Source organism: Phoxinus phoxinus, assembly GCF_949152265.1.
Source record: "Phoxinus phoxinus genome assembly, chromosome: 21".
Classification (NCBI taxonomy): Eukaryota; Metazoa; Chordata; class Actinopteri; order Cypriniformes; family Leuciscidae; genus Phoxinus; species Phoxinus phoxinus.
Genome location: NC_136896.1, coordinates 24,223,173 through 24,250,727, shown reverse-complemented (window position 1 = coordinate 24,250,727; position 27,555 = coordinate 24,223,173). Strand labels below are relative to the sequence as shown.

The 27,555-nt window shown below is 37.4% G+C and overlaps 1 protein-coding gene across 1 annotated transcript; it reads right to left on the bottom strand.

Annotated features, from left to right (window-relative positions):
* Positions 1-478: 478 nt before the first annotated feature.
* On the bottom strand, positions 479-26,281 carry pth3r (parathyroid hormone 3 receptor). The gene is made up of 14 exons (XM_079595548.1): positions 26,058-26,281; positions 25,675-25,912; positions 12,383-12,488; positions 10,820-10,930; positions 8,954-9,075; positions 8,402-8,496; positions 6,840-6,990; positions 6,603-6,756; positions 6,396-6,456; positions 4,630-4,696; positions 4,309-4,403; positions 4,025-4,166; positions 3,449-3,490; positions 479-996 (listed from the first exon to the last, which is right to left on the bottom strand). The coding sequence occupies exons 2-14, from the start codon at positions 25,738-25,740 to the stop codon at positions 559-561; spliced, it is 1,650 nt and encodes a 549-aa protein (XP_079451674.1). The 5' UTR covers positions 25,741-25,912; positions 26,058-26,281; the 3' UTR covers positions 479-558.
* Positions 26,282-27,555: the final 1,274 nt, after the last annotated feature.

Below are 27,555 nucleotides of genomic sequence, written 5' to 3'. Positions count from 1 at the left end.
TAAATGTGCTTTATAAATTCAGTTTACTTACTTACTTACTAAATTCGTGTTAATACGAATATTGTTGGCATCATGTGGCTATTCTTTTGAAACACCTTATATTTTGATACGGATAAGCCCCATCCACTTTTATATGTAACCCAAATTTAGCTATTTTTAAGAAAACAAGACACATGTTGAAATGATTGATTGAAATCGATTGAGCTTACCTTATTTAAAGTCACCATGAAATCAAAATTGACAATTCTTATTTTTTATGGAACATCAACAAACATTTTTACAGATGATTTATCTGTGCATGTCATTGTTTTTTTATTTATTTATTTGTTTTTCTTTTATTCATGTGCCCTCATAATCTTTAATCAAATAAAAGATTATGAGTCATGACATCACAGCAATAGCAAAACCACAACATCCAATCAATTCCCCATGAACAATTTCACTTCACAATAAGAAAAGACTATTGCAAATTCCGTTTCACCTGACTTTAATACTATATTTAATACAAGAGTTTCTGACAACAGTAAGCACCACTAACTATTTCCACCCAGGAGACCATCAAAGCACCGTTTCCAGTTCTTTCCAGGACACCGAACCAGAATGCTCCTCATCTGCTACAAAACATGGCTCAAAACCGTGCTCCCTTTCCTCTGCGTTCCTGCCGGTCTGCTTGGACGGAGACCCTTTCCCATCAGTCTGCCTCAGAACCAGCTCATGCTGCTGCACTGTAAAACACACAGTCTCTGCGTCATGAGGCGTGTAGCTAGGTAAGTTTCCTGAATGGTGGAGACGTGATTGTCCTTTGCCCCCGATGGCTCCCAGCGGCAGGCCTTTGGTACCACTGACACTGAGACACACGCTCTGTGTGGTGGTGTGTGACATCATGCCTCCATAGTAGCCACTTCCACATCCCGCACTGCTGTTGACACGAGCCTTCTGCTTCAGGTCTAACGCAAGACTGCGCCTCAGCCATGCCTTCTTCACCTCTGCCTGCACCTGTTCATGATGGCATTGTAGAGAAGATATGAAGAGACACGAAGACATGAAGAGAAAATATATGGGCTGAGAGAGAGAGATTGTTTGCAAATAGACTCTGACACACAGAAAGGTACTGTTTAATAATTTCTAGAATGACCTATGTGTATTTTATCTTGTAGTTTTGTAATTTTATTTTTTAGTTTGTAAATGTAAAATGTCTGTACAGTTTTAAAAAAGATCAAACTGCAATAAATGGAGTTATTGTCTGCCAAAAGAAAGGATAAATTCTGAACTGCCTGAAATGAGTTGTCAGTAATTCCAACGCTATCTCACGACCAATTCGTACGAATTTGTACGAGTGATTAAAAGGTGGCTAATTCGTACGAATTTGTACGACCTCACTCGTACGAATTTGTACGATTTGTCTAAACCCACGTGACGGTTGGGTTTAGGGGCGGGGTCAGGGGTAGGTCATTCGTATGAATTCATACGATTTTGGCAAATCGTAAAATATGTACGTTTTAGCAAAAAACGTACAAATTCGTACGAGTGAGGTCGTATGAATTGGTACGAATTAGCCACCTCGTAAAATTCGTACGAATTGCTGTGAGATCGGGTTGGTAATTCCAGTCTTACTTCCTGCAAAAACCTAGTAAGTTTGTAACAAATTTGCATAATGCCTGCCTATGGTCTTTATTGGCTGCCCAGAAACAACATCTAATTTGATTCGTCCTCAAATATTGTAGTTGTAGCTGAGGCCTGGAAGAGTTTGGTTAATGTTGTCGAACTGTCGAGAAGATTGTTTTCTGCGCTGCAAAAGCAATCCATGCACTTCCAAAGGATGAGGACTCAAGACTTTGAATTGAATTTGACTCAAGAATTGATACGGTAAAAGCGACTCCATCATTACATCATCAGTAAAGGAGTGTGGCATTTCAATGACAGTGTTTCCCAAATGAAACAAAAGAGCTGTTAGTTTTGAAAGATGTGTCTTATGTAGAGAACTGTGTTTAGAGTTTAGCAAAAAGTTTGTTTTTCAATTGCAAACTGACTGTAAAGCATATAATGTGTTTTGCAGTTTGAAAGTTTTGCAGACTGAAGATTCGGTACATGAGTGAATGGATTCGATAACTGGGCCTCAAGTTCCACTTTTAGTGTGTAAGCAGTTAAAAAAAAATGCTTTTTTTAATAAGAAGAATAAGAAGTCTTTTTTTTTTTTTTTGGCCTTGGATACATGTAAACTTGTTGTATGAGACCTCTAAAACAAAACCAGGATCTTTTTAAATAGCATTTTAGGGGCACTTTAAAATGCATTATCCTATTCCAGCTTATGGAAATAGCAATTCTGTATTTATTCACCCTCATGTTGATTTTCACAGTTCTTTTCTCTGCCATGAAACTGAATGCAGTACTGTAAACCCTAACGCTTAAAATAATTAATTGGTTTGAGTAGGACAAACTTCATTAAATTTTGAGTATTTAGCACTTTTTTTTCTTTAAAGTTCACAGAACTGATATTTTTTAAGTAAACTGAACTGTTTCATTGTTTTGAGTTTTATGAATTTTTTTATTTTAATTTAGACAAATTTTTAAGTTTAAGTGTAACTGAAATGACTGGGATGTCTATTTCCCAGCATGCTTTGCCGATCGCACTCAAAAGGGAGAGTAAATGCTAAAATAAACTGTAATATAATGGGGGGGGGGGGGGGGGGGGTTTGTGCAAGATTAATGTTAAGTGGGAGATTTAGTAGTGATTAATGTTTTGATATGCTAATTTAGAAGAGTTTCTGTTAATGTTGGTTTTTGGATAGTTACCATCATGGTGACAAGTGGTGCATGAGCTTGATTTGAGAGCAAATAATATCTATATAATGTTGCATTGCTTCTGTATAACATACTATTGCTAATATGTTATCAAATTAGTATGTTGTTAGCAGATTAGCTTGTTAAAGCTAACTAAGTTTATACTAATATAAATTTTCACGTTGAGATTACATGACAGTTATAAATTAATTGTATGAATTAGTGTACTCATATATTTTAATTGTTCTTAACTTGAAATGTTTAAGTAAAAAAATTAAATCTGCTAGTTCTGCTTACTTAAACTTTGAATTTCATAACTTAAAAAATTTGAGGCAATTGATTGCCTTAAATGTTTTGAGTTTGTCAACTTATTCGGGTTAAAGCAAATTTTTTTTCTCCAAAAAACACCAATAAAGGAAATTTATGCAAGCTGTTATATGCACTTTTAATGTACAATATGTACACTTTTTGATGTGTAGACTAACATATTAAAGTACTTAAAATGATTAGGATAACAATCATAACTGTAGTGTTATTCGATGCAACATTTTAAAGTTAATATTTTTTAAATATACTAAATTGCAACTTCATCATCACAAATGTGTTTCGCAGATAAGCACTCCAATGTTACTATAAATTTGAACAAAATAAAAACTCAAAAACTCACCTCCCCATTGCAGAAGCAGTAAATAAAGGCCACAAAGAAACCCTGAGGAAATAAAATTCATTATAAAAGAAAAAAGCACAATTTTTTTAATGGCAGCAACAAAACGGTTTTGGATGATGTTTCATGTGTCCTAACCACGAGCAATACGAACAGTTCCAGCAACAAGTCATTTGTCTTTCCACGCAACATTTTTTCATGATTAATGTACAGCTGTTTTGGAGGGGCTACTACTAATTTAAACCACACATGGACACCAACTTTGCTGTACTAACCCTAACTACATTCCCACTCAACTGCAGTGCTCAACTTTATCAAGTGGCATAGTGTGTGTTTCATTGAAAATGAATGACTTCTGGTTGCCTTGTTGCTGAAACTATAAACAATTGTCACTATGAAACATACTGTAACCCATTCACAGACTATTTTCTTTTTGGTAAATTAATTCAAATGTAATTTTCTTCATAAGCTCTTAATTTCAGATTATAGATGTAAAATTACCTTGGGCAAAACTCAAAAGGTCAGAGAAGACATGGATTTGTTTTTGTTTGTAAAAAAACAACAACAACTGGCATATACCTGCGATGAGTTGAAGAGCATCTCATAATGCATCTGAATCTGCCACAGTAGACCCGTGACATCAGTGTACGGAAGAGCCATAAACAGCATGTAATGAACTCCAAACAGCGGCATCAGCACCAGGGTCGACTTCAGCAGCTTCCTACAGGCCACAGAAAACCAATCACTACTGGTGTGTGTGTGTGTGTGTGTGTGTGTGTGTGTGTGTGTGTGTGTGTGTGTGTGCGTGCGTGCGTGCGTGCGTGCGTGTGCGTGTGTGTGTGTGTGTGGTAATTTATTATAACCTGTACTGCTGTCTAGGGTCCAGTTTTCCTGTATTTGTTTCCCACAACTTAGAGGCCAAAACCCTGATGATATTGAGGAAGAGGAAGAAGTTTACCTAGATGAAAAGTTATGAGGAACATAAGTGACTTTTCAGTGTAGGGTATTCACTGATAAGAAATATTTATATATATTTATGTGTGCTTTAAGAGTTAAAAAGTGTTTATAAAAAATGGATTAAATATTTTGTATTTTATAAAGTACAGAGTTTTGTTATTGCGTATCACATTTTGTATATTTAAATTATTACAGTATTATAATTAATTGGAGAAGAACAATCTTACAACAATGGATGCCAGGATTGGTACTTGATAGATCCATTTCAGGTTGCCTGCGCTTATATCCCAGCACCTAGAGATGCAGAAATCCAACATTCAATGCTTCAGAAAGTATCCACAATCATTATTTTCCATATCACAGGGTTCCAATGTAAATTTAATATTTCATTGAATATTTCAATCTTCAGCAGTCAGCTGGTACAAGTCAGAGCTCTGTAAGTTGTCTACATTCATTAGTATTGTAATTTAATAGATAGGTAATTTAACGCAGTCTCTTGTGACGCTTTGCAGAATCTACACACACACACACACACACACACACACACACACACACACACACACACACACACACACACAGCTATATGGACAATTTTGCGTCTCCAATTCACCTATCCTGCATGTTTTTGGATTTGGTGTTTATTGATAGTGTATTGATAGTCTTAATGTAGCTACTTAATCACTTGTTATTCCAAACCCATAAGACTTTCGGAAATCTTCAAAACACAGGTTAGGATATTTTTAATGAACCCTGAGAGGTTTCCGTCCCTTCACTGAAAGTCCAGGTGACCAAAAGTTAAAAGATCCAAAAAGGCATTTTAAATTGAATCCGTATGAATTGAGCAGTTTCATCCAAGTCTTGTGAAGAGATACATGATTTAACTTTGATTTACATCTAAACAATGATAGTCACACATACAAAGAGCATGTCACATACTGTATGGTAAACAAGGAGGCTCAAACGAGTGTGTGTGACGCATGAGATCCAATGAGGTTTGTTCTAACACGTGACATGCACAAAAGCTTCTGTGTTGATCATATGCGATGCACTCTATCTCCCCAGGTTTCACAGACAAGCCTTAAGCTAGTCCCAGACTAAAATGCATGTTTGAGCTATTTTAACCGACTTGCACTGACATATCTTAAAATATGCCAGTGCCATTGTTTTGTCTCAAGATGCACACCAGTGTTTTATTAAAGTTACTTAAATGTCCTACTTGAACTAAGGTCTAAACCTGGCTTAATTTAAGTCCTGTCTGTGAAACTAGGCCTATGTATGTGTGTTTACAGTATGTGAATAAAAGCCTAAATTAAATCTGTTCATCATATATAGCAATCATATCTGTTTACAAGACTTGGATTAAACCACTAAATTCATATGGATTCGGTTTACAATGCCTTTCGGAACTTTTTGGATTTGGTTTTGGTTTTGTTACCTGGACTTTGAAAGCAGGGAGAGAAACCCCTCAAGTTTCATTAAAAATATCTTAATTTGTGTTTTGTAGATGAAACAAAGTCCCATGCGTTTGAAATGACACGAGGGTGAGCACAGTACCCTAATCCTAACTTGTCTCTTTACAAAAACATGAACTTAATTGCTTGACCGCACCATAAATCATAAATCCTGACTTCACAGGTTCAGCCAGAGACTATTTTTAGAAAGGCCAACATATGGTCATGCCTGGAATTTGCGACAAAACCATGCAACAAAACCTAGACCTTTTGGAAGAAAATCTTGTGGTCTGATGAGCCCTATTTGGCCAAAAAGCGAAGTGCTATGTTTGCCCCAAGCCAAACAAAGCTCAACACCCAGGTGATCATCCACCCATCCATTCTCCAAACCGCTTGTCCTATGCATGGGGGTGCTGGAGCCTATTCAAGCATCTCAGGCTGAAGGCAGGGAACAGGTGATCATGTGGAATTTTTTCCAAGGTGTTAACATTTAGAGGTTTACCAGAAACCTTATACAAAAACAAATGCACAAATAAACCTACTGTGTGTCTGCCAGAGATGCTCGAGCACTGACCCATATGGACACAAACACTGCGGGTATCCCTATGAAAAAAAAAACAAGATAGAACGAAACAGGATGTTAATGGAAAATCCTATCTACAACCTTATTTTCACCCTCAAGATCATGACGGATTGCTCGGCAAAGTTTATCATCAATTGCAATCTTGAAAACAAAAGTGACAACTCACCCCAACCTATGATTGTTAAAGCCCACAGACAGTTCTTATCAGACAGGAAGGCCATGAAGATCAGACTATGCAAGTACAGACCCTCAACCAGGATCCAATAATGATTGGTTGCCAAGAGATACAGGAAGAGGGTCACAGCAACCTTGCAGCCCACCTGATAAACACACAGACCAATAAAACTGATGTCGGGCTTTGAAGCATTAATTATGTATTCATGTGCAAATGGTTTGTGAGTACCATAGGTCTTTGTCCAACTGCCCCATCCTCTAGTTTGCCGTCATCTGTGACGGTGTAAAGAACAGCGTCTTTCACAAATATACTGATTGCTCTGCATATGAATGAGGTGAAGAGGTGGATGTGGATGTAGTTACGGGTGCAATGGAGACGTCTGGAGAAAAAAAGAAACATAGAAAAGAAAAGAATCTTGACTTTGAAGTAGTGGTGGAAATTGATTAATTTCAGTGCCTCATAGATCACGTTACAATGCATCCGAATTGCATATACTACACGACACGTACTGTATGGCATATTTAATGGTTGCGAAGTCAAATGTAGTCTACGCTATATGTTGCAATTTCTGATGCATCTAGTGTCCTTTTTTGTGTAACTGTGTCATTTACGCATTTACCGATTCATTAAAATCACTTTAAATGAAAATGTCTATATTTCATTCAAAGTTGAGACTACAAATGTATTGTAGAGTATTTAAGCATCATAAACTATAGAAATAAGACAAATGCACAAATTAAATGTCCCAATTCATTCATTTTGTTGACAAACAGATGTAGTTCAGGCCCAAAACACTGCTTCAGTCTGTGAAGGGTAGTTCCATCTAAATGATGGGTTCCTTCATTTCTTTAAAAGGGAAAGACTTTAGTAAAGAGTGAATGACATTGATTTGGTTACTTAAAAAAATCAATTCACAAACGTTGCTCCTGGACCAAGAACATGGATCCAGGAAAGTGTTTCCTTGTGAAAAAGAAGCGGGCTTCGTTGTATTGAACGTGCACTTAGAGTGTATACTTCAATCTTAAAAGTATATTTTTTATAAACATGTAATTGAAGACCCACTTTTTTTGAGTTTTACGCTGGTAAAAAAGTGCACTTTGTAATAATGTGTTACATTTTAAATAATTATGTTTTAATAATGTTTTGTTGTGCTTTACAGAAGTACACTTATTTTAATGTGTTGACTAACATAATAAAGCACATTTAAAATACTTCAGTACTTCAAAGTCAATGGAAGTAATTACATATAAATATGTAAGTCCTACTTACGTACAGTAAGTGGGGAAAAAGCACTCTTATGTTCAACTTAAATTTAAATTCGAATACATTTTTATTTACAAATAATATGTAATTACTGTAAGTGTCAAAAAAACATTACATTCAGTTCCCACTTAAGTACATTTCTTCAAAGTATATTATTTCCATAAATACTGCAGTAATGTGCATACTTCTTTTTCACAAGGGTTCTGCGTGGGTAAACTGCAAAAAGCCTATTCTATTCCATTCCATTCCATTCTATTTTATTATATTCTATTCCCTATCTCTTCCTCAGAGAGCAGAGGACCTGCTGACTGTCTGATCAGATCATAGCAAAGATATCTCAGAGAACATAAGTCTGTACACATGGTTATCACATAGATATGCATCAAGGTACACACACTCATGAACATAAATCTAGCATCCTGATGGATTAGATTTGTATGCAGTGTTTATTGTCTTGGATATTCATTGCTAATATTTTATTTAAAAACATGAAATTTGTCTTGTTGAAATGTTCATTTTGCACTTACTTGAAATAGCAAAGGATAAAGACAGCCACCAGTAACGCTGCCAGTGATATGGAGTATCCAATAGTGTACATGAGGTAAAGACGCTCAAATACTTCCTAAATTAACACAGCAAAATAGTACACAATAGTATAGAATTTTGTACATGTTAATGTCTATACATTTCAATTTCCTTTAGACAAATAAATACTCTCAATCACTAAAACTAAATACATTTATGTGTTGCTCTGTGAATGTTTCTGCATGGTTGCTACTGTGGGTTTCTGACCCATGTCAAATAAATCCATGTCAAAGTCACTATGATATTCTTGTCTATATATGGGTCAGGTCTCATCTTCAATTGAATATATTGATTTTTTTTTTTTTTCACCCAATTTATTTATCTGCCAGGAGATAAAAGTCTAATCATTCAGAAAATTGCAGTCAATCATTCTGAAGTTTAATACTTACAGTTATGGATTTATTCAACTTCAAATCACTTGAGCAACAGTTAATGCATGCCACAAAGATTATCGATTATAGCTGCCTATGAGTTATTAAAAAAAATGCACACACCTCCTGATTGCTGTGGTTAGTGTGCAGGTAAGTGGTGCATTCTGTGTAGTTGGCCCATGTCCGGTTTATAGTGGACACCTGCTCCCAGTAACCTGATGCATCACAGTGGCGATATGCATGTCCTAAAATGCATGTAAAACAGACATGCTTAATTCTTCAGCAGTATATAAATAGGTACACCAAAAAAGTATCAGCCTCTGAGGGCATTTCTTCATACAGCTATTTTGTGTACTCTTACAAATGAAAAGTGTATTCTATTATTGCTATTACTTCTTTTAATCTAAAAAATAAAAGAGTAGCTATACTTTCAGCCTATTTTTAAAGTATCAGATATATACTTAATGAATTTATATTTAAGTGTACTGTAAAAAGTCTATTAATATTTGGTGGGTACTTAATTTACTTAAAAGTAAATAAGTATTCTAAGTATAATTGGCTTGTATTTGTGCTTACTCTTTTAGTAGCAAAGCCAATTAAATACTTCTCTTTTTCTTTTCTTTGAGGAAGTACTCCAGGATATGTTTTAGTACTATCTGATCAACTTACATGTTCAAGCTTACAGTTAACTTCAAGTCTACTTAGAGTACAGTTAAAGGATTATTTCAAGTATAAAAATAATATCTAAATAGGAACCCAGTAGTATACTTAAAGTGCAAAAAAATATTATAAGTTGTCCATTTTCAGAAACATTGGGACATTTTGTAAAGTGCCATAAAATAAAAAATATGTGACTTGATCATTCTCTTTAACCTTTATTTAAATGACAAAATTACAAAGAAAAGATTTCCAATGTTTTCACTGACCAAATTAATTGTATTTTGTAAATATTAACACATTTTTATTTGAATGGCTGCAACACACTCCAAAAAAGTTGGGAAAGAGGCAAAATAAAAGTGAAAAGCTTATAGAATATCCAAATTGAACTGTTTAGAAACCGTTCATATGATCGAGGGTATCGTGATTGGGTATAATAGTACCATCCACCCAAGGCTAAGTCTTTAAATATGCGCCATGGCTCCACCACTTTGTGCCAAATTTCATGAGAGGATTGTCAAACAATTAAAAAAACCTTTGGGTCTTTAACCATCTACCATAGATAATATTGTTAAAAGATTCAGGGAATCCAGAGAAATGTGCGCCAAGGCAGGAAACCTCTGTTGAATGTGCGTGACCTTCGAACCCTCAGATGGCATTGCTTGAGAAACATCATGCTGTGCTAAAAATAGCCACATGGGCTCAGGAGTATTTTAGAAGAAGCTATTAATTCTATGCAGAGATGCCGGCGAGTTCTCTGGGCCCGGGCTCATCTCAGATGATCCAAAACACAGTGGAAATGTGTGCTGTGGTCAGATGAGTCCACGTTTCGGCTTGTTTTGGGGGAAAATGGACATCAAGTTCTCAGTCCCAAAGACGAAAGCCAAGGGACAGTTAATACTTTCATCAGCGACATGTACAAAAGAAAACATCTGTCATACGGGGGTGCATCAGTGCTAACGGTATGGGTGTTTTGTATATGTGTGAAGTTATCATTAACATGGAGGTGTATACAACAGAGTGATTCGTAAACACTACACTGTAGAGTGCATGTGCTTGACTGCCTGCAGCCCAGATAGGTCTCGTACTGAAAATGTATGTCCATCACGAAAAGGAGAATCTGACAAGAACGACCATGGACTGTTGAGCAGCTGTGTGGTATCAGATGAGATTGAGAACTGCAACAGTATTTCTGAACAATTAAAGTGTAATTAAAAGGAAAGGTGATGTGACACATTGCTAAACATGCCTCTGCCCCAACTTTTTTGGAATTTGAAATATAATTATTTTGTTATTAAAAACAAGCAAGTATCGATAAAAAGTAATGCCGACCTCTGTGGTTGAAGTCATAGATGTACTCCGGACACAGAACTGCAACCATCTGACTGGGTTTTCCTGCAGGCCAGCAAATGATCCCATCCCATTCAGGAAGACAGTAATCCTCTGACCATACACAAAATATCAGATTCATATGTTTTACAAGTTTAATAAATGAACACTAATTTAATATATGCTATCAAATTATTCTCCAACAAAATGTTTGAAGGTGACAGGTCAAATAATCTCTTTATCATAGGAAGCCAAAGATAGGAATCCTGATCTTTTCTCATAACCAAACAGTAGTGGATCTGTATCCACAGTTCTGGATATATCCGTGTCCTGCTATAAAGTGACTCAGTCATCACTACGAATAACAAAGGAACCTGAGCTCAAATCAATATTCCTTATTCCTTATCTTATAAACAGGGCCGCAGTCTAATTTGATCCTGATCTTCAGGAAATTGGATAGGGTTAGGAAGATACATGCTTTTGATTGCTTCAGTAGCTGTAAGTTTGTCACAACTATTTTGGTTAGCTTTATATTATGCCAAATTACTCATTTAATTTAATTGATAGGGTAGATTTTTTTTCGACATTATTCGCCAGGTGAAAACTGATTGCTTTAAAAGTAATACAATACCTTAAAGGGGTGGTATAATGCCCCCTTTTACAATATGTAAAATAAGTCTCTGTTGTCCCCAGAGTGTGTATGTGAAGTTTTAGCTCAAAATACCCCTCAGATAAATTTTTTACAGCATGTTAAAATAGTCCCTTCTTGAGGGTCAGTTAAAAAAAATTGTGTGTGTCCCTTTAAATGCAAATGAGCTGCTGCTACCGGCACAGAGGGCGGGGTTTCAAGAGCTCCTGTGTGTGTTAGCAGCTCCATTACCTCACGCAGACAAGCACTAAAATGTCAGAAACTGTTCTTCCTTTTATGTTTAAACTGGAGTCGGACAATTATGGAGAGAAGAAGTGACAACATGTGGAATGCAACAGGACGTTTCTGAATGGTTAGTTGATGAATTTTTGTTGCTGATGTGGAGTTAACTATCTTCAAGTCTTTGATTAGCATATTCTGTCAAGATATTCTATAAAATCGTGCATGTAGGAAGTGTTGTAAGATGCCTACAGAGTGAAATGCTATTGCATTTGTGTTACGTATGTATTGCATGTGAAAAGACAGATGTGACAGCTTTAGCAGACTCATAAATGTGCTCTACTACAACAACTCTTCCTCTTCTCAACATGGACTGCATGTTCCCGGGGGCGGGGTTTATGTAAATTTTAGGGTTAGTGATGTCACTAACCAGGAGGGAATGTCGTGTAGTCCCTACCAGCCGTTTGTTGTAGTCCTTAAAAAACGATTTCTTTAAAAGCAAATATCTTCCTTTGCTTTGAACTTTGAGCATCGTAACTTTGCAGATGTTGTTTATGCTCAAATAGCAACATTACACACTAACTAAAGTTAGAAAAGTGAAATCATAATTAACCACTCCTCATAATCAACACCCATTATTGATAACAATAATGACATTGTAACAGCCCTATAGTCACACAAAATTTTTATTATAATACCTCTGACCACATCTAACTGTGCACGGATGTTTCTCTCACACCTCGCACGTGCACCAATTAGAAGAAAGATCTGTTCATCTCTGGTGAGGACATCATCAGAATCAATCTGTAAGAAGAGCGACACAGAAAGAGAACATTATTCTCGCCTTTTCACATATTTTCACAATATATAATCCCAAACCAAACCATGTTGGATGAATATCTTTATTTTTGATTCTGAGATTTTTAGTGATTTTTTTTGTATCTTAATTTCTACATTTTCTAGATAAAATTACTTAAAATAAAATGGATGTTTCCTTAACTAGGCACTTTTATTGTGTGATATGATGTGATTTTAATTAGCCTTCAACTAACTGATTTTTTTTTCAAGTAACTAACTGACTTGAACCTTTTTGTTATTCCTAGTGAAAAATAAAGTGCTTAACTGATTGAATGTGCACTTTTAGTATATATTTTTAAAAACAAAAAACATTACTAGCAGATAATATAATATCAATGACACAAAAGGCCACTTAAGTGTACTTAAGAGAGTTTCTTAACACACTTGTTAAAAACAAATGCATTGTTAAAAAGTCCTCTTTAAAATTATTTAAAATGAAGAAATATGCTGATTTTGATCAGTTGACTACATACTTCAGATCACTTGATGATAATTGATAATACATTTTAAGTAAATATGTTAAATGTACTAAATTGTATCTTCATCATTGCAAATGTGAAATAGAAATTACATTAAATTATGTTTTAGTTTACCATAAATGCTTGTCAGAACATTTGACAGACTGTCTGTCAGTTTTGGTGTCTTTTCCACTACCATCAATTTAGACATTCAAACATGTATTTTTATCTAAAATATGTAGTATTTGCTCTCTTATAATTTGAGTTGGGGTTTTTTTTCTCTGTCTCATTACTCATTGCTTAGAAGTCATCTGTAATGCAAGACACAGTACTACATACTTAATCCAGATCAGTATTGTATGGGGGAAGGGGTGGAAGCATGTCAATAAAGAAAGTCAATGTTTATGACGCTCTCTTAGTAGATTTGTTGTTTTACTATTACATCTGCATTGAACAGTCGTGACACGTCACATCACAAAAGACTGACGAAAGCCTTGTTTGTTTCTAAGCATATACTGTACATGTTAGTTTTTCATTTTCCACGATCTCAGCTGAAATCATTGACATATCATCCATCTATCACCACATCTGGCACACCTTCTTTTAGGCTGATGTGCTGTCTCTCAGTGTTGTGAAATATTTGCACTGTCCTGTGGTATGTGACGAGCTCTCTTCAACCTTCAGGATGAGAGAACATATCCAACCTTACACACCCCACACCCATGTGCATCCCTCACCATCCTCCCACATTATGAGAGCTGATCTCTGGGTCCTCACGACTGGAGAAACACAGGAGCATTTGTGCCCTGAATACATTCACAACCACCAAACAAAACCTCAAACTCACACACCTAACATGAGACAAAGAAAGAGAGACAAAAAAATAGCTCTTTGGCTGAACATGATTCAGTCAAATACAGTGGACCCATGTGTTTGAAACAAGCAAAACCCAATAAAATCAACCTTGTAAAATTAACTAGAATCAATGGTGTTCAATTAACATGAATAAATTGTTTTAGTTGAATAAATGGTTTTCATTGAACTTGAATTATTCAAGCTTAGAATTATACAAGCTAACTAAGTGTAACTTTCCTTTAAACATTGTCAGGTTTATGTTCTGGTTTGGTACCGTATTTTCCGGACTATAAGTCACACTTTTTTTCATAGTTTTGCTGGTCCTGCGACTTATAGTCAGGTGCGACTTATATATAAAAATTTATTCATACTGACTGAGATGAACCAAGAGAAAAAATTACCGTCTACAGCCGCGAGAGGGCGCTCTAGTTAGCGGAGTTGTTCAAAGCGAAACCGAGGAAGAATTCAATGGATTCAGTGTTGTGGAATGAGATCGCGGGAACTTGCTGACAGGTAACTTGTTGGACTCGCTGGCTTATTCAGCCTCCCAGGTATATGTTCTTTATGCTATTGTGTAGGGTTTCCCGCAGAAAATGTGTTAGTTAAGGTGTAACTTAACTTTGTGTGAGCCTACGTGTCGCCACCATACACATCAACATAAATGCTCCTGATAAATTATTTGTTATTAAAAGCATTAACATTCACAAACCACTGTTCATTTAACATAAAAAGCAAGCAGGCTGCGTGCATGGTTTGCCATGACTGAATGCACGCTCCCTTAATAATTTCTAAACAAATGCGACTTCCAGTGCGACTTATATATGTTTTTTTCCTCTTCATGACGCGTTTTTTGACTGATGCGACTTATACTATGGAGCGACTTATAGTCCGGAAAATACTGTACTCTTATTTAGATTTTAGCTCAGTTCTATGTTCTCTGTGTTCCTGGTTCCTGTGTTTATTTCCTGCCTACCGTAGTTGATCTAGTTCCTGGTGTGTTCCTGTTTGTTATCATAGCATGCAACTATTGTGTCCACCTGCCCCTTGTTAATTCACTCATTTAGTCTCTGTACATATACTTCCTGTGTAGTTTAGTTGCTTGTCCGTTCTTGCATTGATACTGTTGGCTTGCAGTTTAATAAATAAATACGTTTGCTGTTGATCCCACCAGATCCCGCCTCTGTATTTCCTTGCTCCTGCTGCAACCAGCACGCTAACAGAAGAACGAACCAACCATAAAATATGTATCTAGCAGCAGTTCTTTCACATCCGAAGACCTTCTCCTCTCCCTCTCACAAGACGGCCGTCACCTGGAAGACTACATGGAGGAGTTCCTCAAGATCAGCCACCTGGTGTCCTAGGGTGACGAAAGCCCTGAAGGTTGTTTTTTTAAGTGGGTTGGATGATTATCTATTTAAACTGTTGCCAGCAGGATAGACCACCTGCACCCTGGCACAGTATATGGACTATGAACTGTGGTTGTGTGGCTCCTCCCTCTCAGTAAACGAAGTTGATGAAGACACCAGCGTCATTCAGATGCAGCCTCCCCAGCCCACTCGAGTAATCCTGTTGCCGTTGCTCATTATCGCAGCAACACCACCTGTCTCGGAACTCCTTCCCAGTCCTTCCCCACTCCTCCTGTCACGGACCCTTAGCTCATCCAGCACCTCACCACACCTGCCATGGTCACAGACCCAGAGCCCCCCGCCTGCCAAGAGACCAGAGCCAACATCTGCCCTCCGTGGATGGAGAAGGACATCCTGGAGCAAGAGCCTGCAGCCATACTCATCCAGGAGCCTGAGCCAGTCTTCATATCTGACCAAGTGCGATAGTTAGCACCCTTTGCTGTCATTCTCATGCGGAGACAGTGTTTTTGGATGGTTCATACTCTTACTCATACATCCAGAAAGGTGCAACTCGGGTCAGTGCTTTCCTTTATCCAAAAAGGCCTGGAGAAGGAGGCCTGGAGGCCTGTCCGCTTCTACCCTCAAAGTGTACATGCAGTGAACCACAACACAGTAGGTGGCGGGTCCTTAGGGAAACTCAACCTGATTGTCAGGTTCCTGAGAGGGTCGTGGAAGTTGAATCCTCCAAGACCTCGCCTCATCCCCTCTTGGGATCTCTCCTTGGTCTTACAGGCCTTACAGAGGTTCGATCCCTTGGAGTCATTTGAGCTTGGTGCTCTCTCCATGAAGACAGCCCCCCTGACTCCGTCAAGAGGAAGGGGACCTTCAAGCCTTTTCCATCAGCAATACATGCCTAGAGTTCGAGACGGCATACTCTCGCTTGATCCTGGGCTATGTGCTACGGCTATGTGCCCAAAGTTCCCACTACTACCTTCAGTGACCAAGTGGTGAACCTGCAAGAGCTCCCTCGTGACGAGGGAGACCCAACCCAGTCTCTGTTGTGCCCATTGCACTTTATACATATACCTGGATCGCACGCAGAGCTTCAGAAGATTGGATCAGCTCTTTGTCTACTTCGAAGGTCAGCAGAAGGGGAAGGCTTTCTCCAAACAGAGAATGGCCCACTGGATAGTGGATGCCATTCATCTGGCTTACCAAGCCCAAGATGTGCTTTGTCCTTTGGAGCTCAGAGCTCATCCAACATTGGCATTGAGGCCTCTGCAGCCCTGGCTAACGGTGCTTCTTTGGCAGACATTTGTAGAGCTGCAGGCTGGGCTACACCCAACCTTTGTGAGATTCTATAATCTCTGCGCAGAACCAGTGTCATCCCGAGTTTTGGGTTATAACAGGTAAGGCTTGGACAACTTGTCAGTGTAATGCTTGCATGAGCGCCCTCCCCCTCCACGAGGCGGAAACGTGCTCCTTCCAGGCCTGTTACTCGTGGTATGCCCCTTTCAGGTAAGCCCTTGTAACCTAGTTAGTGCTTCATATGTAGTGGTTCCCTAACGGTTACCCCATATGTTATATTCTTCCACTGTTTGGTTTCCCAGTCGGTGAACCCTGTCTCTTCCCCTAGTTGGGTTTAGCCCCGTCTCTATTTGCTGTGGCCTGGAGTCTTCTCCTCATCAGGTGAAGCCCTCCACAGGGACTATTCCCTATGTAGGATGTGTTTTCACATACTAACCTCCCCCCTTCGTTAGAGAAAAGAGAACACTTCCCCAACTGTGGTACTCAGCCGTAATATATAAGAAATATATTTAAAAAATAAAATAAAAATCATCAGAAGAGGCCCTATGACTGGACTGACCTCTCTCAGTAGTAGATGTCATTTTACCCTGGGGTTTGGAAGGTTGCGAGACAGCTTAGCTTCATTTGTCATTTTCCGTTTCGGCTCCTCAGCACAAACATGAATGTGTAAAGCACGCTGGCCTCCTTTTATACCTGTATGTCCAAATTCTACACGCCAACTTCTTTGGGCTTTTCTGAAAATGTCAGAGGTGTTTGGGGCTCCCAAGTGCGACCCCTAGTGTCTCTCATTCGACACAACATCTCGTTCCCTCCATCAGACGTTTTCATAATGCATGTTACTGGTTCATCTGTCCATATTTTATTATATTTTATACTTTTTTTGACCTTGTAATCTTATACGAATGTCAAGCAACTTGCTCTTCTTGTGTTAAGACTCACTTTTATTTGATGTATATAATACCACGCTGCAGTGTAGTGATGGGGACACTATAGTGTAACAAGTACTGTCCTTCGGATGAGACGTTAAACCGAGGTCCTGACTCGTAACCACTCATGGCCGCCTCATAATCCCCATCCATTTAATTGACTCTATTAATCTCTGTCCTCTTCACCTATAGATGGTGTGTGGTGAGCGCACTGGTGCCGTTGTAATGGATGCGGCACACTGGTGGTGGTGGAGGAGAGATCCCTGATATGATTGTAAAGCAATTGTAAAGCTTGTAAAAGCTTTGGGTGTACAATAGTACATACTATAAAACCACTATATAAATGCCTCATGCAGTGTTCACGCTTCACGGTTTACAATCCAATCAACAAACGATGAATAAATCAAGCCTGTCTCATTCTGTTCGATAGCCATTTGACTTTATTGGAATGATTTCCCTTGTGGAGAAAAAGTGCTCTTAATTGTATTGAAAATGCACTTGTAGTGAACTTCAAATCTTAAAAGTATATTGCATATTTTGACAATAATATATGAAATAAAAGGTAAATTTTAACTAATTATGTTTAAATAATCTTTAAAGTCATATATTTTAAATGTACTAAATTTCTACTTTTGCAACAATTACAAATATATTTAAAAACATGGCATATGTTTGAATATAAATTACATTAAAGTGTATTGTAGTTTACCATAAATGCTTGTCAGTACATTCAGCAGTACACTTTAACCATGCTTTCAGTGTTAGGTTTTACCGTGCATATTTCAAAGGCAATATAAGTTTGTTTGTTTTTTTACAAGGGTTGACACTCCTTGATTCTTTGTATTTTTCATTTTCTGTGTTATGTGGTTTCTACAGTGTTACAGGTAACTACAGGCCCGAATCAAAATAGCCCACCTTCAACTCTATAATATTCTGGTCTCATAACTAGGGTCCATTATTCAGTTTATTGCCCAGTTTCACAGGCCTGAGCCTAGACTAAAATGCACGTTTAAACTGTTTAAGCTGCAAGCAACTTACACTGACATATCTTAAAATGTGTCAGTGCTATTGTTTTGTCTTAAGATACACATCAGTGTTTTTTTCTAAGGCACATTCATAAAAGCTATAGAACAAAGATATTTATTTATTTTCTAGTAGCATCACAAAATGTGTGTTGGTGTTTCTCATTAATGAAATTGGTCTACACTCGAAATTACAAATACAATACTAAAATGCTTTAAGACACATAGCATTTAAATCACTGCATACAATTTCACATTAGTCTACAGGGAGTAAGTGAAATTACAGTTGAAATTACACTTACAATAAAACTGCAAGAGTCAATTAACCAACTGTCACACTTGATTGTTGTTTTTTACCTTTGGAAAGCATAGGCATTGATGAATCACACTGTCAGATGCTCTAATGTCATCGATTCTTAATAATTGGTTTGTGTTACTGCCCTGTGTTCAAACACTTGTAAGGATATCATCTTGATAGATGATATCCAGAACACCGAACACATTTAATTCTAATTGCCTTCTCCAGCAAAGGTGAAATTAGTGGCATGGCAGTGCTCTTGATCAATCGTGGATTTCAGGGTCTAAATTGCCTGTTTATCAAGTGTTCATCTCTCGCTGACCGACTAATTTTCTGCTTCATTGAGCTTGTGCATGCATTGGCCAGTAAGTCTTTCTGAAGTTGACAGCACAAACAAAGAGACACACTTTCCTTTTCTAATTGCCAAGAAATATAGGACATGCACAACCTTGAACAGTATACATCTCTTTACACCCAAGACAAATTTTTTAAACAATTGAGCTTTTTATAGGCCTAGTTTTTTGATGATACCAGTTGAAGCTTTAGTTTACAATAAGGTCTCATTTGTTAACACTGCATTAACTAACATGAACTAATAATGAGCAATATATTTTTACAGCCTTCCCTTAACTAATCTTTGTTAATGTTCATGTTCATGTCAGTTCACAATGCATCGACTAATGCAAGTTTTGCTTTTTTTTTATATAATGTATTAGTAAATATAGCAATTAACATTAACAAAAATAAATGCTGTAGAAATATTTTTCATTAATGTAGTTTATTAATGTTAACAAATGAAAGTGTAAAGTGTAAAATGTTGCTACCTAACAAAGAGCGAGTGAAAAAAAAGAGTGAAGGGTGAAGGTAATTTTCTCTTTGCAGAGTGATTTCACTGGGGATTCTCACACACTCTGCCCTGTCAGTGGTCTTCCGCGCAGACCACTCAAACCAAACAAATCTATATAATACCTGTGGCTGATGAAACATTGATCTAGCTGTATTATTGGGATAGCCGATCATCTGAAGATGATCATTTGTGTTCAACCAGAAAATTACCCTGAATAAGATGAATTCTAAATTGGATTTATAAAGCTGGATTTAAAGTAAAAATCAATTTGCAATTAAGTCACATCAGAGAAGATTGTTAGTGCCACAGATATCTCTTAAAGAACGTGCACAGTACATTTGTTGATAAAGTAATATACTGTATAGTATACTGTAAAAAAAATGGTAAAATTGCGATAGTAAAAACCTGTTTCCTTACTATACTTGTAATAGATCTAACCTTACATTTAATGTAATTTGAAAAAGAACAAGTCATTGTATAATTTGCAGTGAAGAAAAAAACGTAAATTTGCATTCACAAAATCCTCTTTTTGACACTGTTGTTACATTGAAGTTATATTGGGTCTATTACTTTAGTGTCATGTGTGTTACCATAATGGTGTTTAGTAGAATAACACTGTGGACCTTTTATATATTAGTTTTTACCTTCTCAGCTTGAGGAAAACCTGCTTGTGATGGACTTTGATTCAGGTTGTCAATGTATCACAAAGGTACAAAACAGATATTAGTACATATTAACTGTCACGGGTCTTGGTTGCAGCAGAAAAGAAACTCTATCTATTTGCAACAGTCTTTATTAATGACAAACTCAAACTAACAGAAATATTCGGAATTTAAAAAAAACATGAACAGAACAACCAAGCTTACAGCGACGACAACTAGGACCAAACTCAGGCCCCGTTTACACGATGGGAAAACGCAGATATTTCTCTGCGTTTTGGCCTGTCATTTACACGAAAACGCCGTTTTTATCCCAGAAAACGATTATTTCTAAAAACTCCGGCCAAAGTGGAGATTTCTGAAAACGCCGGTTATATGTTGTCGTGTCAACTGGGAGAAACGGGGTTTTAGGTTCTCTCTTGTCGATTCTGAGGATTCTGATTGGCTTCCATGGCTTTATCCTTCTCCCTACACTGCCGCCCATAGGTTTAGCATAGTTATAAAGGCGCTCGATGGCGTAATCATGCGGGTTGTGTGCACGATGTTATTATTGAAAACGGAGGGGGAGAAATATTCGTTTCTCTAAATACCCGGCTATGTGTAAATGTGGCCTCAGGCTTAAATACACAGGCAAATAGGGGAGCTAACAAGATAATAGACGAGACACACCTGAACAGATAACTCTAATCAAATTAGTAACTATGGAGACAAACAGGTGGGAAACAGAACAAATGGAGAAGCCAACTAGAAACACAACACATTGGCTACGTTTACATGCGATTAAAAGCTCAATCGGACTGAAAAGCCTTCATGTAAACACCTTTTCTTCCTGTTGAATAAAGTGCCATATAAATGAGTGTCCCGTCATTCTAAAATTCTCCTTTCACTCAGGAACGGACTCTGGGATTTCACACTCAGGAACGGACTCTGGGATTTCACACTCAGGAACGGACTCTGGGATTTCACACTCAGGAACGGACTCTGGGATTTCACACTCAGGAACAGACTCTGGGATTTCACACTCAGGAACGGACTCTGGGATTTCACACTCAGGAACGGACTCTGGGACTTCACACTCAGGAACAGACGCACTCTGAAATTTCACACTCAGGAACGGACGCACTCTGAGATTTCACACTCAGGAACGGACGGACTCTGAGATTTCACACTCAGGAACGGACGGACTCTGGGATTTCACACTCAGGAACGGAGTTTGGGATTTCACACTCAGGAACGGACGGACTCTGAGATTTCACACTCAGGAACGGACGGACTCTGGGATTTCACACTCAGGAACGGAGTTTGGGATTTCACACTCAGGAACGGACTCTGGGATTTCCCACTCAGAAACGGACGGACTCTGGGATTTCACACTCAGGAACAGAGTTTGGGATTTCACACTCAGAAACGGACGGACTCTGAGATTTCACACTTAGCAGCTGGTGTTGATAGCTTTATAGTTTCCCAGCACCAACTCCAGAAACTCGAAGAAACTCCCCCGAGGAACCACACTGGATAGGCGTGCCTTCATTTCCACATTCAACCTGGGGTGCGTTTCCCGTACAACTATATAGCTCACTGCTTAACTACCATAGTATGATGCATCGTTGGAGAAATCAACTACCTCGTCACGACTGTTTCCCGAAACCATATGTCGCAAAGTATCGTTCAACCACGCTGGTTTATGACGTCTCGCACGTGGTGGACTAATAAATTATTTTAATTAATCTGTTTGAGATCGAATTAACGCTAGATTTTGTCATATAAGTTACAGACATGGCATCTGAAGACCATTTCTAATTTTTCTCAGTTATTTTGCTTTATTACCAGACTCAATATTTGGCTCGTTCTTACATAGTAGAGCGCGTTCGCACATGCGCAGTCTTCAAAAACGGTGTTTTAAATCTCTTGACAAACTAAAAGACGTAAATTACATTTGTATGTATTCTAAATAAATAACACGGGTTGTACTGAATGTCAGCTTGCTTATTTTGCTAAAGATAAGGATTTATTCAGTCTACATCTCATGTAAACTAGAAACTATGCTTCTAACCACAGCTCGAGAGCAGTCGTTCCAACCACACAAGTTTGCGATGCTGTTTGCGAACGTTCGTTGGAACGATGGTTTCGGGAAACACCAAATCGTTGAACTATGCTGATAACGACGGAACTTGCGACCATAGTTGGCTAACGATGCTTTCGGGAAACGCACCCCTGGTCAGGTACCATATACTCTGTAATGTAATGAGGCACGCCAGTTGTTGAAACCTCCGAGTGTGGGCCTCGAGGGTCTGCTGTTCCTGGTCCAAACACAGCAATTAGACTGCTGGGAGATCTATTTTATAAGGTCTGTCGATCTGTCACAGGTCTTGGTTGCAGCAGAAAAGAAACAGGATCTATATGGGGCGACAGTGGCTCAGTGGTTCATGTAGATTGTCTACAAACCGGAAGGTTGGTGGTTCAATCCCCGGTTCCACCTGACCAAGTGTCGAGGTGTCCTTGAGCAAGACACCTAACCCCAGCTGCTCCCGACGAGCTGGATCGCCTTGCATGGCTGACACCGCCGTCGGTGTATGAATGAGTGAGTGAATGGGTGAATGTGAGGCAATATTGTAAAGCGCTTTGGTGGCCATTGGGTCTGTGAAAGCGCTATATAAATGCAGTCCATTTACCATTTTATATGCAGCAGTCTTTATTAATCACAAACTCAAACTAACAGAAATACTCAGGATACTTTGGAATTTCAAAAAAGCACGAACTGGGGTGCGTTTCCTGTACAACGACGTAACTCGTTGCTTCCCTACCAAAGTACGATGTATAGTTGAAGAAATCAACTAGCTAGTGATGACTGTTTCCCGTCACAATTTGGTCGTTCAACCAGTAGTGGAGTAATAACTTCTTTTAATGAATCTCTTTGAGATCGAATTACTGCAAGATGTTTTGCAATAAATTACTAACATGGCATCTGATTACCATTTCAAAAAAAATCTTCGTTTTTTTGCTTTATTTCCAGATTCAATCATAGTCGCTCTTTACGTACTACCACGTGCGCACTCTTCAAAAACGCTGCTTTAGATCTCTTGACAAACTAAAAGGTAAATGACAGTTGTAATCTAAATAAAAGATACAGATTGTACTGAATGTCAGCTTGCTTTATTTTACTCAAGATAAGGATTTATTGAGTCCACATGTCATGCAAACAAGAAACTCTGTTTCTAACCACAGATCGAGAGCTATCGTTCCAACCACACAACTTTGTGACGCTGTTTGCAAATGTTCATTAGAACTATGATTTCAGGAAACACTGATTTGTTGAACTATGCTCAACAGAACTTGCTAACAATGCTTTTGGGAAACACACCCCAGAACAACCAGGTTTACCACAACTAGACCGGACCAAACTCAGGCTTAAATACACAGGCAAATAGGGGAGCTAACAAGATAATAGACGAGACACACCTGAACAGATAACTCTAATCAAATCAGTAACTATGGAAACAAACAGGTGGGAAACAAAGATGACTGATCTAATGGAACAAACGGAGAAGCCAACTAGAAACACAACACAATGAAAACCAAATGAAAACAGAACATACATGTGACATGTATTTGTGATATTCTTCCTTTACAGTGTTTTGTGGATCGGATAGTTTAGGTTAATGTTTCACATATATTTACACTTAATTTGGTCTCCTTTTTTATCATAAAATTTGATTAATTTAAAATACTAATGTAGGCTACCTAAAGTAGTTCTGTAAGATGCATGCACTTAGGCAATTCTATTAATCAAAATGGTTAACTATTGATAGAGAAAAGAACAAATAGGAAGAAACCTTTAGCTTTGCTTAAGCACTATTTGATTTCACATTTGATAATACTGTATTCAGTTGGAGCGGCAGACTCTGGTTATCTTAACAAAATAAACAATTAATTTAGTCAGATATTGATCTATAATTCTGGTGAAGAGGGAAAGCAGCAGACAACATTATAGCCTACTACGATTGTGAATGAAGCACACTTTAGCATAGTTTAAAAAAGAGTTATTACATAAAAAATATACTTTAAGAATATAATTAACTGAATGTAATTTTTCCGAACACTTAATTCCACGTTACGTACAATTAAATGAAAATCTATTATAGGTTACATTTATATTAAATGCAATTAGTTGAACTTAAGACTTACTTCTATTGTCTCTGAAATATGATAATCTCTCTTCCTTCTTTCTTCTTTTGTTTATTTATAAAGCACTTTCAATGCAACTCAGGGTTGATACAAAGTGCTAAATACAACTGAAGTCGGAGACAATACAATACAAATACAACAATGCAAAAAAACACAACACAACAAAATACATACATTACCTGGTTGAAAGCTATTGATAAAAGGTGTGTTTTTAAGTTGATACTTAAAACTTAGAGAGGAAGCATTTTTAACCGAAGTTGGTACATTTTTTCAAGGACTGACCAACAACAGCGAGTGGGTAATGTAACTGGTAATGAAATTTTTTTATGTAATTTTAATTGAAACTTGCATGTCATGTACTAGTGTAACTGCAGAATTGACTTTAAACATGATATCAAAATACACACTACAGTTAAAATTATAATCAAGTACTTTATATGTGCTTTAGTATTTTAGTCAGTTTTGTCATTCATTGAAGAAGCATTGCAGATCATTGAAACGTAATAATTTAAGAAATCATTGTCGAAAGCACACTTAAAAATAATATTGTCACAAACATTCAGTTATATTTGTATTATTTTCATTAGTTTATCATGGACTCTTAGTTAGTTTTCATTGGTCTCCTGTTCTCCTTTGTCTAGGTTACTCCCACCACCTTTTAGTTGTCCTGGCTATTCATTAATTATCACAGGTTTTTATCATTTACCTATTTAGTTTCGTTCAGTGCACTCCTCCGTTGTCTGTTGTTGCTTTTGTTTTACACACTATACGCTACTTGGATTATATTTGAGTCGTTTAAATAAACTTTGTCTGATTTTTATTCATCATCGTCTTCCTCTTTGGACTACATCGTGACAAATATAATATTAATGACTTTTAGTTATTAATATTATATTATCGGCTAATGCCTTTTCTGAAGTCTGAAGTTCACTATAAGTGCACACACACTTAACACAATTCTTTTTGTAAATTGACAAATTGTAAAGCACTATATTTTACAGCCCTGTTCCGCATGTACATACTTGTTATAGTAATTATAATAATGACTAGATAATAACCCTGAACCTACCCCTAAACCTAACCTTGCTGTATTACCTTATATTGCCATAAGTGTAATAAAGTGTGCAACCCAAATGTGTGCAAATTGGCCCCATGCACAGTATTAGTTATTAAGTTTTAAGTATTACGTTTCTGTTATGAATAAAGCAGGGAAAGCAGGCGTACTCACCAGAGCTCTGGCTTTCATCAGCACACTGCACAGCACAAAAGCCACGGCGACCTCCACTGACAACATGCTTAACCCAAGACCTTTGACCTTTTCCAGAACTTCTGCTCACCAAAGAGCTCCTCTTACTTTTCAGGACATGGTGGTCTCATCGAGGTGCCGAGAACAGAAGTCTGTAGCCATTGCCGATTTATTGTTATTCTGACGCTGTTGTGTCCACCAGTGATTCATCTGTTGGAGTCTGACAAGTATGTTGTTTTAGCTGAAGTTCATTTATGGAATAACTGGATACACTTACATGTAGGCAAATTTTAAAAAGTAAAATCCCCTTTTTTTTATAAAGTAAAAAAACAAAACAAGTAAGATGACAACTGAGCGCTCTTTACCCATCAAAGAAGATATTCTTCCATTTCTCCGACTCTTGTTTCTTCTTCTTCTAAAGTCTTATCCTTGATTGAAGATGAGACGTTCATTTGGAGATCTGTTAAAGAGAGACTTGTCTGCCATTGTAGAGATGTGATCTCCTGCATGTGAGGATGTGTTGTGAGAGTGTTCAGCGAGGTTATTAGTGTGATGGTCATCACTGGCCCTCGGCTGTTGGGCTCCACCACTGTTTATCATGTGGGGTGGGCATGAAGAATGTTAACCCTTCACTGTCATGAGAAGACAAAGCCCTGACCCTCCTAATTACAAAGGTTTCTATTTTTCTAAGTCTACTCCTGGACATATTACGAACACACTTCTTTATATGTGGCTCTGGAATACTAGATTGTGACTGATCATTGCATTCAAATATTTATCAATTGTATAACTGAGCCACATGTATCCATGCATGCTCTTTTTCTACTCACATGAATACTCACAAGCAGGATAAACAGTGTGACACATGAAACCAGATAACCCATAACCTTCCCCTTCAGTGATCACCCTGACCGGGTTTATTTTGGAATAATAACTTGCTAATTGCACCTACAATATCCATGGCTGCTTACTGTATTTCCTGGCTTTGTGTGAAGAAAACAAAGAACAAAACAAAACAGTTTTCTTAGTATCACTGATGTACTATTATAGTTTTTAAACTAATTAGTTTGTGTGTGTGTGTGTGTGTGTCTGTCTCTCTGTCTGTCTGTCTGTCTGTGTGTGTGTGTGTGTGTGTGTGTGTGTGTGTGTGTGTGTGTGTGTGTGTGTGTGTGTGTGTGTGTGTGTGTGTGTGTGTGTGTGTGTGTGTGTGTGTGTGTGTGTGTGTGTGTGTGTGTCTGTGTCTGTGTCTGTGTGTGTGTGTGTGTGTGTGTGTGTGTGTGTGTGTGTGTGTGTGTGTTTACTTCTTTCTTATTATGTGTGTATAGTTTTATTAAATTTTATTTCAGTTTAGTGTTAGTACATCAAGTTAAACAAAATGAAAATGAGAAATGTTGCCATGGTAACTATAGCTGAAATAAAATAAGTTTCAGTTTTTTTATACAATTCATTTGATTCCAATTAACGTTAATTTTATTTCACGTAGGCTAACCTAACGAAAAACTTGTAGCTTTAGTTTGAGTTAATTATAATAACCCTGGAAACAAACAAACAAACAAACAAACAAACAAACACACACACACACACACACGATTATATAATATACTGTATATTCAGATGCATATATATTATTATATTGTATTATTAAACTATTGTTTGCTATTTAATAAAAAAAATTACTAGGCTACTTTGTTACTTAGTAGCCTACATTTTTCAAGGCACATCTGCACTTTGTCTGAGTATTTTCAGTTTGGGAAAATGTACTTTTCACTACATTCCAAAGCATACAATTTTACTTTTTACTCCACTATAAACATATATTTTGAACTAATCGGTTTACAAGTTCACAAATTCCTATTCACAAAT